We start from the raw sequence: 18,002 nt of genomic DNA, 5'->3' as shown, positions 1-18,002 counted from the left end.
TGGGTGTTCTGAATTAGGAGGAGAAAATAGCTTCCATGGATGATAAATGGAATGATGATGGCTTTCCATGAGATGGATCAAAACTATGGGAACAATTACTTCCATTTTGACAGGTTACCATTTTAAAAATTGCTCTCAGATCTACACTTAAATGCTGGGTAAATCTCAGAAGTCAGGAAGAAATGGTCCGTTTTGTTCCCTGAAGTGATACTTTAAATATATTTTCTCAAAAGTTACTGAGTTGTAGAACTGGTATCTATTTAAACCTTTTAGCTCAACTTTTAAAATGAAAATATCTGTTTTAAAATGTCATTGTCATATACAATATATCTTCAGTTGTTACATAAAGTCATGGAGAGATTAATATTTTAATCACATGACTAGTTAGAAAGCAATTTTTCATAATAGATTAGTTCTAAGGATTTCTTAGTTGAAATGAGAAAACGTGGCTGCATAACCAGAAGTGATGTGGAGGGACAAGCATCAATTGTAATACCAGGCATAGCTTTTTAACAACTTTATAGTAATTCATCAAACTTTCGGTTGTGAATAAATGTTTAAAGACCTATTGCTGTGTTACGTGAAGGAGAGTAGCTTGTGATGTAATGTGGATGCTGGAAATATGTACCTTTGTACAAAAACCTTTATCTTTTTGCAATGAATAGAAAAAACCTTGAAGTTTTTGTTGGTTCAGGTCATTGTAAGGTAACGCTCTGAATCTTCAACTAACTTTTTATTTTTTCTAGTGACCCTATCACAGAGGGACCTTTGCAGAAAACTAATATGCCAGGAAAGCTTTCTGTGACTTTAATGACAATGGAGTGCTTAGAGCTTTACAGGGAAGCATTTGGTCAAGCGTTTATACTTTCACTAAGTATTTTAAGCTGGATGAACCATTCTTAGCAGACTTGCCTTGGTGGGGATAAACAAGGATTACTTTTTCCATTATATCCCCTTTTGTGTAATATATACATTTTAAAATTCTGTAGCACTGGTATTAATTTTTTTTTTTTTGCTGAAATTCATATTGTAGATCAAGTGGTTGTGAAGAGAATATCTCACTTGTGTGTGAGATCACTTGTTTCTCCAGAAGTGTTTTCAAGGAATAGTTTCAGGCAGTGATATAGTAAGGAAGCAAATCACTAAATAACTGTTCAAGTCATGTTTTGATTTGGTGATTCTGAAGAATTGTATACTAAGAAGTGATGTCCATAATCTCCATTGTAAAATAGCTGCAAAAATGCCTATTAAAATGAGAATTTATGAATAGCTAAGAAAGGTCATAATTTTCAAGTAAAAATCTAATTATCAGTTTTTTCCTGTTTCTTTTAGGAAAGGTCCTTTCTATTAAAAATGTATTCTAAATTGTGGATTTTTTAGTTATACACCTCTTTAAAGTAATCTGTAAAACATAAATAAATAATGATGTAATGGTACAGAGGGTACCACTTATCAATAGTGGAGTAGTATTTGGCTTGAAGTTTAGCTGAGGTGGTAATTTTCCCCATTTTATCCAATTGTCTCCTCCCAGGTCTGTTAATCTGCATCTTGATACTGTTTTTACAAAGATGCTTGAAGTTTTGCTGTAATTCTGCTTGAGGTACTGTTTTTGTCATATCCTTTAGACCTGGTCTAGAAGCAACCTTGAGTTGGGGACTTTATCTTCTGTTTTCTATGCCATTATCCGTAACATCCTGATACCTAATACATGAGGAGCTGTGTTGATGCAGAGACAATCCTTGATTTAACACAAGTGATCCAGTGTGGAGGTGATTGGGCTGTACTTGAGAAGGGTGAATAAAGAGGGGAGTCTGTCCTGTCTGATTCTGAGCCAGAGCTAGTGATTGTGACTGATCTGACTTGAACAGAGCTGCTCAGATGTCTTGTTACTGTGCATGCACTTCCAGTGCATCTAATTCAGAGATAGTTTATGAGGAGAAGTTCAATACTAGACCTGAATTTGGGTTTTGTTTGGGTTTTTTTTTTTTTTTTTTGTGCTCTTGGGGAAAATAAACCCTAAATGTGGAGCATGGGAAGCACCCATGAAACTTGTACATGAACTAGCCTGGATCTGCCAGGTTTATTTGCTTCTGTTCACCAGCAGATAGGCTGAATCTGCTTATTTTCAAATTAAAACTTGTCTTACTGAAAGGTAGTTTTGTACCTTTAGGTTTGAGTCCTTCTCCTTGATTGCTGGGGATGAAGTGGTGTATAAATAATGATAGTAACTTAGTGACTGATATTTTTTGTTTCTATACCTGACATATTTCAAAATAAATCTTTGATGTTTCCAATTTGCTGTAAAAGGGAGAGAAACTAATAATTTGAACAAAATGCAATACCTGTCCAAAGTAAATAATCTGTTTTCTTCTGAAAGGATTCATTCAATATCATAAATGGGTTTTATTTATGGAATAATCAACTGAAATGTTCCAAAGCTTTTTAGCTTTGTGGGAATAAAAATGCTTTGACTGCTCTGTAAGCCATTTTTTACTAACCTTTAATGTTTGTGTTTTTAAGCTACACCTGGAGGTACTGTGCTTTCAAATCAGCAGAATTTCAAACTTGAAACACAAGTTTCTTGTGCTTCAGGCTTGTCAAATCTAATATTTGAAGCCCTGGTGCACGGGAAAGAATAGTTCTGTGGATCTCAAGATGCATTTTTGTGTTCATTAAATGTCTAGGACATGTCATCTGTGCAGTTCTTTGTATAGCTGCTCTAATGTCTGGTCTTGGCTCTTGAGATTTCATGCTTTTGATAAGATGACAACTTTTGGAGGTATTAAAGTTTTAGACTTCTGCAGGTCAGGTTTTAGATTCCTGCAACGTTAAACCGTTTGGCTTTAAAATAACTAATACAGCTGGAATAAGGAGTGTTTATTTTTCTTGCCAGTAACTTACAAGGATATTTTAAAGTAAACATAAGTAATCCTAAGTAATGCTTGAAAAAGTGAGGTGATATTCCATTACATGAAAGCTTTCATTTGAGCTTAACTGAGCTTCCTTTAATTTAAGGAATTGACACAGAGTTATTGACTTCTGGAAGTTCAAACTTGTTACAAACAGTTTAAATTCACTTTCTTTCCTTAGTTTTATACCTTCAAGAAATAATAAAATCAGAAGTCCAAGTTGGATGGGATGTTTAGAAAACATCTGGGCCAACCTTCTGTTGAAGTAATCATTGTAAATTAGATTACACAGGACCCCATTACCGGCCTTGAGTCTTCAATATCCTCAGCAGGGGAGATTTCTACTTTTTTCCTGGGCAGTCTTTCTGATTAATATTTTCCTTATCTGTATCTATCAGGTACCTGTCAGTAAGACAAGAGGGCATGATCTTAAGCCCTGTCAGAGGAGGTTTAGGTTGGATATTAGGAAGAAATTCTTTACAGAGAGGGTAATCAGGCATTGGAATGTGCTGCCCAGGGAGGTGGTGGATTCTCCATGGAGGTTTTTAAGACGAGACTGGATGTGGCACTGAGTGCTGTGGTCTGGTAACCACGATGGGGTTGGATCAAGGGTTGGACCTGATGATCTCAGAGGTCTTTTCCAACCCGGCTGATTCTATGATTCTGTACAAGCCTTTTCTGTTACTTTGTGCTCCTTGCCAGGTTCAGTTTCAGCTGAGCCTTGGCCTTCATCACCCCATCCCTACACATCCAGACTTCTCTACTGGAGAAAGAGTCTCCTGGCTTGCCTACAGCTCATCATGCTACTTTCCCAGCAGATGTCAGGGTGGTTGAAGTCTCCCAGCAGGACAAGTGCCTGTATCTGGAGGAGAAAGGCTTTGCCAACAGGTTCCCCTGGATCTGGCAGCCTGTAGTAGACACCAGGTTATCTTTGAGTTCAGGTGCTTTTGTGTTTCTCTAGTGGAGCCACTGATGTTCCATTAATTGTACTAATGATTGTACTTAATGCCTTGATCTATGATCTAATTGTTTGCACCTAGGACCAAAAGTTGTTTTAGCAAAATATTTCATTTTGCATATTAATTTATGATTAAAACTCTAACGAGCTTCATGTTTTTGTTTTCTTACAGTTCAACTTTGTGGGAAAACTTTTGGGCCCCCGTGGCAATTCTTTAAAGCGTTTACAGGAAGAAACACTGACAAAAATGTCTATTTTGGGAAAAGGTTCTATGAGGGACAAGACAAAGGTAAGAGCTGAGTACATCAATGGAATTTTGTAGCTTAAATTTTTGAGGAGGGGGAAAAAACCCTGTAACAAAACTTGGAACAAATGAAAAGTGTAGGAGATCCTAGTATTGTTGCACGTAGATGAGACCTGTTTTCTGAGGAGTCTGTTCTCACTGAGTATTTTGAAGCTACCATGAGTTGTATTTAGGCCCCCCCAAACTGTGGGCTTTGAGGATGTAAGCGGGGCATTACCAGTGGCATGTCTGATATAGCTGATAATGAGCAATGCCCAAGTGAACATGGCAGTGCTCTCGCTTTGGAGGGAACCTGGCTTCTAAGTAGATTTTAACAAACATTTTCACATAAAATAACACTTTAAATTTAGTAACATTTTATAGCATTTCTAAACAAAAATAAAAGAACTGATGAAAGCAGCTAAAATACAACTGGAAAAATTCACAGCTCTGGAGATGACTTATGCATTTTAAGCAGTTGACAAGTAGCAATTGTTTCTGTGGGAAGTATTTGGTTATAGTGGAACCAAAGTAAACAGCAGAATAGAAGCCTTCAGGTTAAAGGTGTTTGTAGTAATAGCTTTCACTCTTTACTTAAATAAATCTCTGGCTAAATTTGTAGCAGGTAAGTGTCCATCAGTAAAGAGGTGTGTCACATGTCTAGTAAGCTGCATTTTTTAACTGGAACATCCCTAATGATAGCAATAAAAACACAACATGTTTCTTGCCTCCAGCATATCATGTTTTATAGGCTTGGAGTGAAATATTTGTGGTTATGTAATTTGAAACTTAAAAATACTGTGTGCTATGAAGACTGATAATGACATGTATACAGAGAGGGACTTAGAGGGCTGGCTACTGAATTTCTTAAACTATATAATTTTTAGCACATTTCTCCATCAGCAAAATGTAAATATTATGTGACCTATAGAGTATTTATCAAGAAGGTAATCAGTTACTGTTTTGTAAAACTTGGGCTATCTCTTCCTTTTAATTACTTCTTAAATAATTTTATTAAATATAAATGAGCTAAATATAGTTTATAGATGTGTATATAAATACATTCTTAATAATAAAGGCTAGAAAATTGAGGGATACAGCTAATGCAACTTTAAGTGTTTCACAGTTATTGAAAAGCTAATTTTTGATTACATTGCTACTACCTTTGAGTTGAAATATGACAGTTCATAGAATCATAAAGGTTGGAAAAGACCTCCATGATCAAGTCCAACCTTTGACTTCACCACCTTACCAACTAAAACATAGCACCAAGTGCCATCCATGTCCAGTCATTCTTGAACACTACCTTTTGCAAGTTGTCTAGGAAAAATTCAGGTAAACTAGAAAAATAGATACAGATAAGCCACTCTGACTTTAAAATTCCTTTTGGGCAACAATGTTTCTCAAGTTATGACTTGTAATTGCCTTTTTAGAATGTCCAATGTCCTTCCTAATAAGAGATGTGTTAAAGGGCACATGCGGGCAAGGTTTTTTTTGGTTTTGTGTCATACTCCTTAAACTGAGTTCTAAAGTAGTCTTAGGTGTCTATTTCTGTCTCTCTTATCAGTGTCTGGAGAACTATTTCACGTATCTATTTGTGATATGTGATGTGTGAATTCAGTAATCAGAAGCTGGCACTTCATCATTAGCTTTTCATTAGTCAGTGCTGAGACGCCTTCTCTTTGGCACCACAGGCTTTCATATGCCTATAGGAGAGTGAAAAAAGTCTGACTCATTTCTGAATTTGTTTATTCTGTTACAAGATTGCTTTTATGTTGTAACTGTGCAGGAACAACTTAAATTCCACCTCATTTGGTTATTCAAATGTTACCAATAGTTTGGAGACTGGTGTAGGCCTTTCAACAACTTGTGTATTCTAAATGGTTTATAAAATCTGACAGAGCCATGTTTAAGGTAACATTAAAAATAGATGTCAGAACCTATAGAAATTTAAAACACAAGTCAGAGGCAGTGTAGTGAAGATAAAGGACAGCACTATGAGCATATTTTGATAAATGCTGCTACTCAACTTCTGGTTCTTGATGGCTTGTCAAGTAGGGTGAAAAGCAAGAGTACAGTAAAATAGTGCTCTACTTTGTTCTGGACCATGAAGATATGCCAAGAAATAACAGGAGCACAAAGTACAAAGCAAATAGGGTGAGGTTTCTCTGGGGTAAGCTTTCTCATAGGGCTCCCAGAGTGCAATACTGCAAAGATGTCTGTACTGAAACTTGAAGTTAAATCATGGTTGAGCTCTTTGGTGTGATAAATTTGGTGCAAGAAAATGGAGATTTAAAGGACAGATTTTAAAAAATCTTGTTGTCTTTTATCTTCCTTGTTCCATATCAGGTTCTCTTTCATCCTTTCAGCAGCTCTCACTTGCCCATGGCAGTAGAATTAAAATAATGCCTGTCTTGGCCAGCCAAGCAGCATCCACATGCAGTGGGTGCCAACCAAGCCAATGCAAACCTGCCAAGTGATGGCAGGCACAGGATATTATGGGAGCTAAAAATGCTGTCAGAGGGGAATACCGGAATGGAAACAAATTGTGGCTTTTGTGTTGGCCATCATGGGAAATGAAAACAAATCCCATCCCTGAAATGCTTAGTATGTCCCAAAGGTTAGGAGATGTAGGCCGGTGAGTTCACTCTCATTTATTTGCTGTTAAGAGTTTTGGAGAGTAGAATGCTCATAGAATCATAGAATATCCTGAGTTAGAGGTTACATGGATCATCGGAGTCCAGCCTCTGGCATGGCAAGCAATTAAGGAAGTAATGGAAGTGTTGCCAAGTTATGGTACAGAACTAAAAAAAAAATTAATCAAATTGAACTTTGCAAAAAAAAGGATAAAATTACTTTAAAAGTTTGCTTATGGGCATGATTTAGAAAAACCTGCATTGAAATTTCTTATGCTTTGTTAAAATTGCTGACTTAAATGTTTTGGTTACCACAGGAAATTGTAACTTTTCTATTGCTTATTGCTGTTACCAGGCAAGTTGATAATGACAGAAGGGAAGTTTCTTAGCACTGTTTTCTGCACAAACTGCGCAGTGACTTTTTTCTTTCTTGCCTTTAGGAGAAAGGAACAGGGAAGGCTTGATGCAGGTGTATGCCTGAAAAAAGCGTGTAGGGAACTCAACTCATGAAAACATCTAGTTTCCAGTGCTAGTGATATCTCATGTTTTGAGTAACTGGGCTATGAAGATTTAAGTGAAAAACAGTTCCTATCAAAACTAAATATTTGGGCTGTGATGTTTATATTAGGTTACTTCCTATTTTTAAAATCTGTTACTTGTATTTACAAAATAATGGGTTTGCTAATAGTCTAGTCCTGACCTCTTGCTGTGGGTGCTTTAAAAGCAAACATCGTCACAGTTAAAGATGAATCATGATGACAGGAGCATTGTTTATGGGAAGAAGAAATGAAGTCACGTATAAACCTCAACTCATAATTAAGGAGTGTGCAGGGGAAGATATTTCAGCTATTGCTGCAGCTATAATTTTAGCAATCTAAAGGGGGAAATGCTTACCTGGTGCTTGCCAAATACAGTGAGCTGCAGGGGAGCTTCAGTTTTTTAGGCAGCAGAACTGGTAAGTATTTGATATAATGCTATCCGGTAAAGCAATGAAATTATTTCTAATGGTGGTTTTATCACTTGGACTTGTCAGATAGACAGGGGCAGCCCATCAGAGACTACCAAATATGTCCTTTTGGTCTGTGAACATTTTGCACGTGAATGTATTTGAGAACTACATTAAACTCAGAGCTTCTCAGTTATTGAAGTGGGTTGAGTGAAACAGGATAAAAGAAATAAGCTCTCTTCTGAAATAGCCAGTGAACTCTTCTTGTTAATGTCCTCTTTCCTTGTCTCATATGCTCTTAGTTTTATATCCAAGTAGCACAGTTTTGTGCTCTCATGGCATAGAAACTTCAATGAGAACAGAAAATAAGTATCAGAGCAGTGTAGTAATACCAAGATTGAAATAATGATGGTAAAAGAATCTTTCAGCATCTACTACATGAAACTGGTGCACTTGGGAAAACATCTGGGAGCATTCTCCCTTGTGGTACAGTTTCTGCATGGGAATAGAAGTTGTTGGGTCTTAATTCCTGTTACTTTCTTATTTGTAGACATCTGAATGTAGTGAATAGTGTCTGCAAACTCCTCTGGAACAACTTTGATACTTGCATTAGTATGTTTTAAAACAAGAAGGTATAAAACCAACCTTTTTTTCATATCTTCTAGGAGGAAGAATTGAGAAAAAGTGGAGAGGCGAAGTATTTCCACCTAAATGATGACCTGCATGTTTTAATTGAAGTATTTGCTCCACCTGCAGAAGCATATGCCAGAATGGGACATGCATTGGAAGAAATCAAGAAGTTCCTCATTCCTGTTAGTATTTTATTTTTTTAATGAGAATTCTGGTAGTCTTGAGTGAGAAATGTTGTCTCTAAAACTGAGCAAGCTGGTCTAGTTGAAGGTGGCAGGGGTGTTGGAACTAGATAATCTTCAAGGTCCCTTCCAACCCAAACCATTCTATAAACAGTGCATAATACTGGTCAGGCCATGTTGCTTAATTTCCTTCACTTGTGAAAGAAATGGTAATGTTTACAAATATGTTTACATTTTGATATAGGCAGTTAAAAGTTGAATCTGTAACTGTACACACTCATCTCATGATATGACCTGTAGTAAAAGAGCAACTCATTCTTGCTTAACTGGTCATGTGCAAAGTATCTAAGTCTAAAAATAGTTGTGAGAACATGTAAAATGTGGGGCTTTTCTATGTTCTTGGTACATGGGAAGCATCAGCATAGGGTTCTGTTACAGTGAATGAATTTGAAGTTGTAGTACTTCTCACCCATAATCCTGGTTTAGTGTTCAGTGATGAGAATCAATACAATTTTGTCTTGTATCTTTATTTTTATCACAAAGCTACTGATATTTGAGTTGTACTTGTCTTCTGGTGTATACTTCAGCTTGGCATGTATGGGTGTATAAAATGAAATCCTATTTCCAGAACGAGTTTGTACTCCATGTTTGGGATATATCTAGGTAATGGATTTCTAGCGTCTTTCTGCAGAAGACAACTTTACTTGCCTCTCATGTAAGGACCAGTTTCACTGCTTTGCAGTATTAAACTGCTTGGATCAATCCAAACTCTCTTAGGAAGCTGGGACACTTTCGGTGATGTTACTCTGTGGAGTTCCTACCTATTAGCTCTTCAGTGAACATGCTTCAGTCTACTGGTGATTTAAGGAATGAGTATAGAAAGCAAAGCTTTCTCAAGGTGCATCAGCTTTTGTTTATTTTTACTGCTGGCAGTGTTATCCAAGTGTCTTGATTTGTGTCACATCTTGGAAGTGTGGGAGACTTGGCTAAAGAAACTTGTCTAAGGCGTACATCACCATATAAATGTTTGATAGGAATCAGTGTAGGTGTATTGGGGACCAGCTGGGGGTGTCTGTTGTACAGCCACTGCAGCCTGTTGGTAGAAGTGGCAGCTGTATTCTAGGGTGGAGCAGTTGGTGCTGATGACCCAAGAGTGCTCCCGTGTGCATTTTGGGGATGGTAGTTTGTACCTACCTAGTTTAGATCCATGTGACCACACAGAGTGGTTGGGTGCTGGAAGAGGCTTCCCAGAGAAGTGGTCATAGCCCCAAGCCTTCCAGAGTTCAAGGGGCATTTGGACAAATGCTCTCAGGCACATGGTGTGATTCTTGGGGTTATCCTGTACAAGACCAGGAGCTGAACTTAGAAATCCCTGTGGGTCCCTTCCAACTCAAAATATTCTATGAAACTAAGTCCCCAGGTGACTGGATTTGTGTGCTCCTGGGGTGTTTCTTCTGACCTGCTTTTGTCTGAATGAAAGTTAGTTCATATGTCCCAATACTACTGCATGGCATGATCCAAAGGAGAAGTGATGATCATCAGGAGGTTCACTAGGAATACATCCTGGTTAGAAATAACATTAATGTAGATGCACCTTGAGACAGTACAAAACCAAAGAGATGTCCTGGGCATTATGTTCTCATGTTATAAAGAACCAAGCACCACATTGTAACTTGGTCTGCAGGTTCCAAATAGCTTTTCTTTTGATGCGTATGAAAAGAGGTAAATAAGCATACTGTTCCTCAAACATCCTAACTTATTAGATAGGGGATACTCAACAAAGTATTTGTAGGAATGCTGGGCTGTCACAGTGTCAAAGATTACTGTATTTGCATGATTCATGGTTTAATGGTGTGAAGAGATAAGGGAGAATTAAGTTCTTGACTGTTCTAGTGAGCAAACAGCTGCTTTCTTTTTAGGTGGAAATATGCTCAGTTTGATAAGTGCTTTTGAATGTGCTAGAAGTAAGGACATGTCTGATCCCCCTGCCCCCTTTCATCAGAGATCTTATTTTTCTTCACTGGGCTTGATTTCTCTAATGTTGTCATAAATGAAGTAAGCTTATCAAAACCCGCTCGTTACCCTGCTAAACTAGGAGAATTACAGACTGATAATGAGCAATTCTGTTCACTGGGTGTGCACTTTTCCATCTCGGTTTTTGATCATTGCCACTTTATTGTACTGAGCTGAACTGATGCCATGTAATCTTTTCTGAACTATGGGATCAAGCCAACACTGTCTTAATTTCCCTTTGGCTTTTCAAATGTAATCTTATCAGAATGGCTCTAAATGCCTTAATCTCTTCTGCCTGTGCCCCCCCCCCCCCGCAGCAGCCACTGAAGGAAGAAATAAGGAGCAGCTTTTTCCTCTCTAGAATTACTGTTTGATTTACTGCTGCTGAATGCAACTTGATTTTTATTTTCTGGAAGGTCTGTAGTGGCTTTCTTAGGACACTGTTTGGTTTAGTTCAGACAAGTCCTGCTATGATATGTATGATTATGATCATAATTGGTGTTCTCCTTACAATGTAAGCCTTCCTACAATTTTAAATGCTGGCCCTGCTTTATGAATATGGTTATTGTTCAGTTTGCAGATCAATTCTGAAGATAAAAATCACATTTGGGGCTAGAATGCAGGACACAAAATATCCTTGTGGTAGCTGACTATAGCAAAAATGCTTCAGCCTCTCTTACTGGATTTTGGATCCATAGCTGAGCACCTTCGCATTGAAGTTCAGCCTCAAGCAGCTGCAGTGGTGTAATTTCCTTTAAACTATTGGCAAAACTCAAACCCAGGAGTTTTCTGGCTGAACTGATGTTGCCTTGACTCTCACCAGTCTTCTGTGGGTGGAATTGTGGCTTCTGACTTCAAGTATATTATTTGCCTTCCTTTAAATTAGCCAATCACTTTGTTCCGGCCAGACCCTCTGGTCAGCACCCTCTTTGATTATTATATTGGTGGATGTTGTGCTTGATATTAATTATTTCAGAATTACTTCTGTCAGGAAAAAAAGCCAGGTGCTTTCAACCTCACCTCCCCCTGGTTCCTGAATTATACTGTGATTTCAGGGCCAGGTTGAAGGGGTCCTGAGCAACTTGGGCTAATGGAAGATGTCCCTGTCCATGTCAGGGAGGTTGGAGCTAGATGACCTTTAAGGTCCTTTCTTTCCCAAACCGTTTTGTGATTCCATGATTGATGCAGTGTTAGACATTAGAGTTTTCCTCAGTCTACTTTGTGGGTTTTTTATTATTTTAGACTATTGCTTAACTTTTGATTAGTGACTACCATTTCTTTTGACAGCTGCAGCAGTAATTTTCCTTTTCTGTTAGCTGCCAGAATTATTTTCCTTGTCTTTAAAGCAAAGTATAGAAGATATGTCTTTGAGAGAACAATATGTAGCAGTTACAATGGCAATTCACAAGTTTTTCCTGTAGTCTGTTTACCTTCTGCATATTGAGTTTGTAAGATGTGGTAATGAAATATCATTTAATGGCATTTGGATGAGCTTGGTGACCTTTGGAAACTCTCAGACTTTTCCTTAAAAAAAAAAAGGTGGCTGGAAACTTGGTAACAATAGATTGTTCACTGCCAGGGTAAAAATCTACTTGAGGATTTTGCAAAGCTGCAGAGGGTTTTGTAGAGATCTGTCCTAACATTATATAAAAACAATAGCTTTGCTAATAGTTTGGGTGATAGCTCAGAATAAGGTCTTAAGTTAGTGATCCCAAGGAGAGCAGCTACCAATGTGTTGATCTGGGTGGGTGAAAATTGTAGATAAAACTTAAAAGAATATTGTTTAGTTGGATCATGTAAGTAATTCTGTCTAGAATGAAAATCTCTTACATGTGCCTTGATGTAGCTATTCATACACCCTCCACATTCATGGAAGATTGTATTTAGTCAGAATGGGGAATGTATTCATAAAATGAGAGTACATCTGTTCAATTGAAATTCAGCAGCAGCATTAGACTGAAATTCAAGTGTTGCCACTGCTGAAGCTGTACAGAGGAGGAGTGCAGTCTGAAGGGTTTCCATGCCCATCTTCACTTCTAGGTGAGGAGAAAGATTGTCTCCTCAATTTGACTTGAATTGTACTGTTTTCCAGCAGAGAGTATTCATAAATTGACCATCTGTTACTTTTAATTGAAGAATCCATTTCAGAGTCTAATGGTTTAACATTGCTGCTTATCGTAGCTTGCTTGTACTGCTCCTTCACTCCATATCCTCCTGCTGCCTCTGGCATGGGTGATAAGGACCATATTTTCTGTTCTGTGCTTTGCACAGTGGAGCCCTTGTCTGTGACCTAAGGCTGCTGCTGTGCTGGTAATGTGCTGCAGGAAAACGAGAGCATCAGGCAGGAAAATAAAAAAAAAAAAAGGACCCAAAATGCACAGTGGCAACCCAAGCACATCTTTGCTATGGAATTAAATGAAATTAATATAAAACGATCAAAGGTATTTTTCCAGGAGTCCAATTCTGAAAAGGATATTTTGTGGAGAAGTGATAAAGGGTACCTCTGATACTGACTGCCAGAACTTTGGTACCTTTGGTATGTTGGTGGTACAGTTCCTTGGCATTTTTAGTCAAGATCAGTTTTGTTCTATACAATACATAGAATTTTGCATTCATAAGCCAGTTCTGATCCAGCAAAAAATATAAAGTGAGTTTCTGTACACTAGTTGGCCAGAGGAGTGTTCAGTTTCCTGGTTCTAGTCTGCTCTCTGTGATGGATTGGTTGGGTATTGAGTCCTGGCTGTTTAGTAATGGAATCTGTTTCTCAAAAGCTTCAATTAATGCTACTTGAAACAGTTAATTCAATCTTCAAGACCTTTTTCTTCATGTTTGCTAGTTGATTTCTGCTGCTAAGTAGATGATCTCAGGTGGGTACTTGAAGTTAAATTTCAGAATCTTTTCAAGCCAGCTTGGACAAAATGCTATTGAAGTGCCACTTTTAACATTAGTAACTATCTCCAGCAATGATATGGAAAGGAGAACTTATCTTTGTTTGTAGAAATGTAGGAGAAGCAGAACGTTTCAAGGATAATTGAGATATTTGAATTCAAGCAAGTTTTAATCTGCTTTCAATCCAGGATTATGTTTTAGAATTGTCTGTAAGACTGGCTGACAGTCTTTTCGTACCTGTCTAATGAATAAATGTAATAAACTCAGATTTGGAATTAGATGCAGATTCTTTGTTTTGCAATTGAATTGAAAAATGTGAGATGGGAGGATTTGTAGAAGGTAAGAGGTGTTGTATCAGAAGTATCATTCCATTCCTATAGGAGGACCTATTAATATTTTGATAGTTTGTGTATCCACATTCAGTAAAATATTTCTTTGATTCACTTGTACAAGAACATTCTTTTTGGTACACTTGAAGCAGAAGAGAAATTGTAGAAAAATGTGTAGCTCAGGAGTTCAGTGTTGTATCTGTTCTATTCCTGTGGGATGTGCTTGTTTTGGAAGTTGGCTCAAGGTCCCTGACAAGTACCATAATAACTCCATGTATAGAAACTTGAACTTTCTTTTTGCTAGATCTTTAGAATAGAGGTTTTATGCAGGCAGAAATAAGATATCTCCTCAGCTTCTTTACTGTTGCATATTACAGAATTTAATTTTTGAGCTCTTTTTTTAGATAATGTTGCATGTCTATATTGACTAAATGACCTTGTTTGTTCTTTAACTCCTTATTTTAAAGGTGTAGGTATCTAATCTATTCCTTCATTTACATGGGCCACTCTCTCAACAGTGTATTTGAATCACCAGGCAGTGGGATTTTTCCTACTTTTAACACACAATCATTCTACATCTGGAACTACAAACAGGATATCAGTTCAGAATATCAAACCTTGATTTTTTTTTTGTTGTTTCCTCCCATCTCTGCAACATTTTAACATTAGCATTGTAATTGGTAAAATTATATAGAAATAACATGCAAAGGGAAAGAAAAACATACCTGAGCAAAAACAACCACTAATATGTAGAATTTTAAAGTAGTATTGTGACTGAGTAATATTCCTATCTTATTATGCCTATTAAGCTCTTTCAGTGGGATGTTCAGCTTTTTAAGAGAAAACTTTCAGGAGCAGTGTTTGCTGGGAGTGGTGGGTGAACAGTTTGGTTTTTTTTCTCACTCTGTTCTCCCTGTTTTAGGACTACAACGATGAAATCAGACAGGCACAACTTCAGGAATTAACATATTTAAATGGTGGTTCAGAAACTGCAGAAGTTCCAGTCGTTCGTGGAAAAGCATCTATTCGAGCAAGAGGAGTGCCAGTTCCTGCTTTGTCCAGGTAAGTGGAATTTCATTGGAATGTACTTGTGTTAGGCTTCTCTCTTGAAACACAATTTCCCCCCCGAGTTCAACAGTAAAATACAGGAAGGACTCCCAGAAGAAGAGTTAAAAGATAAGGGAAACAGCCTTGATTTATTGATAGTCTAACGAGTTTGGACTGAATTAACAATGGTGCTGGATTTTGTCTTGTGACACTTGAATGCTACCCTTGTTAAGCAATGTACATCATCCAAGAGTTCAACCTTAGTGTGAGCATCTTGACTTGCAACCTTGAGTTACTCCTTAGGTGCGTGCAGGGTCTGTCTTTGAGCCCTGTAGAGTTCACTGCTTTGAAAAACTGGTAAATCTGTCTTAATTGACATATGAATTTCATACAATATCTCTAACAGAATATATGTATTCCTTTTTAACTATATTGCTAAGTTTTCGTAGTCATGATGAAGTGATATAGAAGCGCTCTGGAGTCTGAGCGGCACTTTGTGAAAAGTGGCGCTTGTTTGATTCAGAAATAGGCGAAGTCTGCTGCTTTTTGCTTTGTTTTTCTTTGTCACAGGAAATGTGTTATTTTTACTCTAGCATCCCCTTTCTTCCTTGCAGTACTGAGATGACAGTTTCAACTCCTTCGAGTCCTGAAGTGTGAAAACAAAAACTAAATAAAGTTCATAACTGTTTGTGTTGCAGTTCAGAGTTTGTGGCTGCAACAGCTAAGTGTGACTGTTTTCTATGGTAAACTATTTTTTTCAGTTGTGGCTACAGATTTTGTTGTGCAACTTGAAACTCACATTTCAGCTTCTAAAACAATTAAAAAATAATACTCTGAAGTGTTTTACCTCATGATAAAAGCATGTTAGAAGAACCAGCACTAAGAAAATACTCCATTTATACAGTTCTGCTTAGTTACATATATCCTGATAATGATTGCAAATGCAGTGCCGAGTGAATCCTAATTTCAAGAATTTATACTTACTGTAGGTTATGTCCTGTGAGAAAAAAGTTCTCTCAATCAACAAAATTTTGTTCTTGTATGAAATAATACTGTGTAATATGTATATTCTGCTCTTCTTGATTTTTATGTTCTGAGTAGTGGTAATTATATACAGAGTTTCACCTCTTTATCACTGTAATCAGCTAAAAGTACGAAAGTACTTTCAAATTAGAGACCTCGTTTGATTTTGGAGGGTTTTTTTGCAAATTTTATTTCAGTTCTTAACTGTTTGTAACTTGGCTGTGGGTGCCCGTAATGGCTCTGCTACACATACATTTGCAATGCTATTTCAAGTTTATTTAATTTTTCATGTCCTTCAGCTATTTCTGCGGTACAGAAATTGTTTGGTCTGATCTTATTGCTAAAGCTTGATAACTAATTTCCTGCTAGTACCTAGTACATACATATGTAAATAACTTTTTATAGTACTGCATTTCTAACATGGCTAGTTCTATCCTCTAGATTTTGGAAAATTATCTTTCCAAATCTGCATTTTTAAGCAAGAGATACATGCTGTTACATAGCTCACAGTATGCCTTGTAGTTGGCCTACAATAAAAATTATCTACAGGGTAAATTTAAGTGTTATTTGTCTTTGGTTTGGATATGACAGTAAAAGGTTGAGGTTTTGCCATTGCTATTTCTTCTATATGTTCTAAAGAAAAGGGAATGTTGGTTTGTTTGACTTGTCCTTGCTTCAAGGCTTTTCTTAAACTCCAAGACTTTTTGCCCTAAAACGGAAGCTTTTATCATATTCCTGAAATGAAATTCAGTGCTATTGCTACTGAGATTCTACAGCCATTGAGCTGGAGATCTCAAACTCAGTTACAATGCTCTGATTCTTTTTTAACATAAATGGATTTGAGTGAGTAATACTTTTGTTGAAGCAAAGCTTTAAAGGCTTTGTCTCAGTGTTGGATAAAACAGTTTCAATAGAAAGCATCTCTGGGATATCCAGAAGAGGTTGAAGCAAAGCCTCAGAAAACTTTTAAAATGAAGTCTAAAAACCTGATGCTAACCTTTCTTTGTAATCTAGGGAATGGTTTTAAGGTACCAACCTTGATACATGAAACATCCTGTTGAGGATACAATATATGAGTATGTTTAAGTTCCCATAATAAAGGCTTTTTAAGCCTTTATTACTCCTGAATAGTTTCAGTTAAGAAGAGTACTAAGTCATGCTTTTTTTTACTCCTTATCAGACATGTTGAAACTGGAGATAATGCATCTTATCAAATCTATTTTTACCTCCATTCCATGACAAAATTTTATTTTGTGGAAAACAATAAATTTGTGCTTGCATACAAAAATTTCAGCTTTCCTGTATGGTGTAAGTAATTTCCCAATGATTGTAGTTCGATAACTTTATTCTTTCTCTGACTTGTTCCAGAATTTCTGGAGTCATAAATTTTTATGACTCTATAGCCAAGTAAGGTATTGAGGGTGAGTGGATGGACTTTGTTCTAGAAGGGTTGTGTGTGCGTTTTGAGCTTTTCCTTTAGGAATTTTCTTTTCTCATCATTGATCTTGGAGCTTCTTCCTTCTCCCCTGCCTTGCCCCCCAGTTTTTGTCCCTAATGCTGATAAAGATGACCTTCAGATGTAATCACTACACTGTTTTCTGTAAAAAAACAGCACTTAACCTATTTTAGCATACCTGTTTCTTCTGTAAAACAAGAAGGGAAAGTGGTGAAAGTCTGGGTTTCATTTCTTTGTTTTTATTATAAACTGATGATGTTCCTAAATTTTTTGGTTTTTTTGAGGCAATTATATAAAATTATCATAGTGACTGCTTTTTAATTTATTATGGTAGCCAACTTAGAGGATCCATGGTGTTTAATGTGGTGCTGTTATGGTGAGAAGCTAGAAACATAACTCTTTTAGAATCAATGTTTCTTTATTGCATTTTATTCACATCCTGAATCAGTGCAAAATAAATAACACAACCAAAATGTGATTTGGGACTTATGATTAACTAAAGACTCAAAGTAGACATCTTATCATGGTGGAAGATGGCTCTGCCCATGGCAGTTGGGTTGGAACTAAATGCTCTTTAAGGTCCCCTCCAACACAAACCCTTCTATGAGTCTATGGATGATAATGTACACCTCTAAGGACATTTTGCAACAGAAGTAGCATTTCATTTCAGAAAAGTCACATTTTTATTTTAAGAACAAAAA

The 18,002-nt window shown here is 37.0% G+C and overlaps 1 protein-coding gene across 3 annotated transcripts in view; it reads left to right on the top strand.

The window, feature by feature from the left end:
- The window catches only part of KHDRBS3 (KH RNA binding domain containing, signal transduction associated 3), a 93,057-nt gene that overhangs the window by 31,477 nt on the left and 43,578 nt on the right, over nucleotides 1-18,002 (top strand). For all 3 annotated transcript variants that reach the window (XR_003573414.1, XM_027903092.1, XM_027903093.1), the window contains exons 3-5: nucleotides 4,040-4,156; nucleotides 8,398-8,544; nucleotides 14,698-14,837. Coding sequence is in view for 2 of the 3 variants with exons in the window: in XM_027903092.1 (XP_027758893.1) it covers nucleotides 4,040-4,156; nucleotides 8,398-8,544; nucleotides 14,698-14,837 (404 nt within the window). In the remaining variant the exon portion in view is untranslated. The remainder of the gene's footprint in view (nucleotides 1-4,039; nucleotides 4,157-8,397; nucleotides 8,545-14,697; nucleotides 14,838-18,002) is intronic.

Source organism: Empidonax traillii, unplaced genomic scaffold (assembly GCF_003031625.1).
Source record: "Empidonax traillii isolate 1590-97213 ecotype Southwest subspecies unplaced genomic scaffold, ASM303162v1 scaffold932:size235031, whole genome shotgun sequence".
In the NCBI taxonomy this organism is placed as follows: domain Eukaryota; kingdom Metazoa; phylum Chordata; class Aves; order Passeriformes; family Tyrannidae; genus Empidonax; species Empidonax traillii.
Note: the sequence above shows the minus strand (reverse complement) of the source record. Positions and strands in the feature narration are given on the sequence as shown.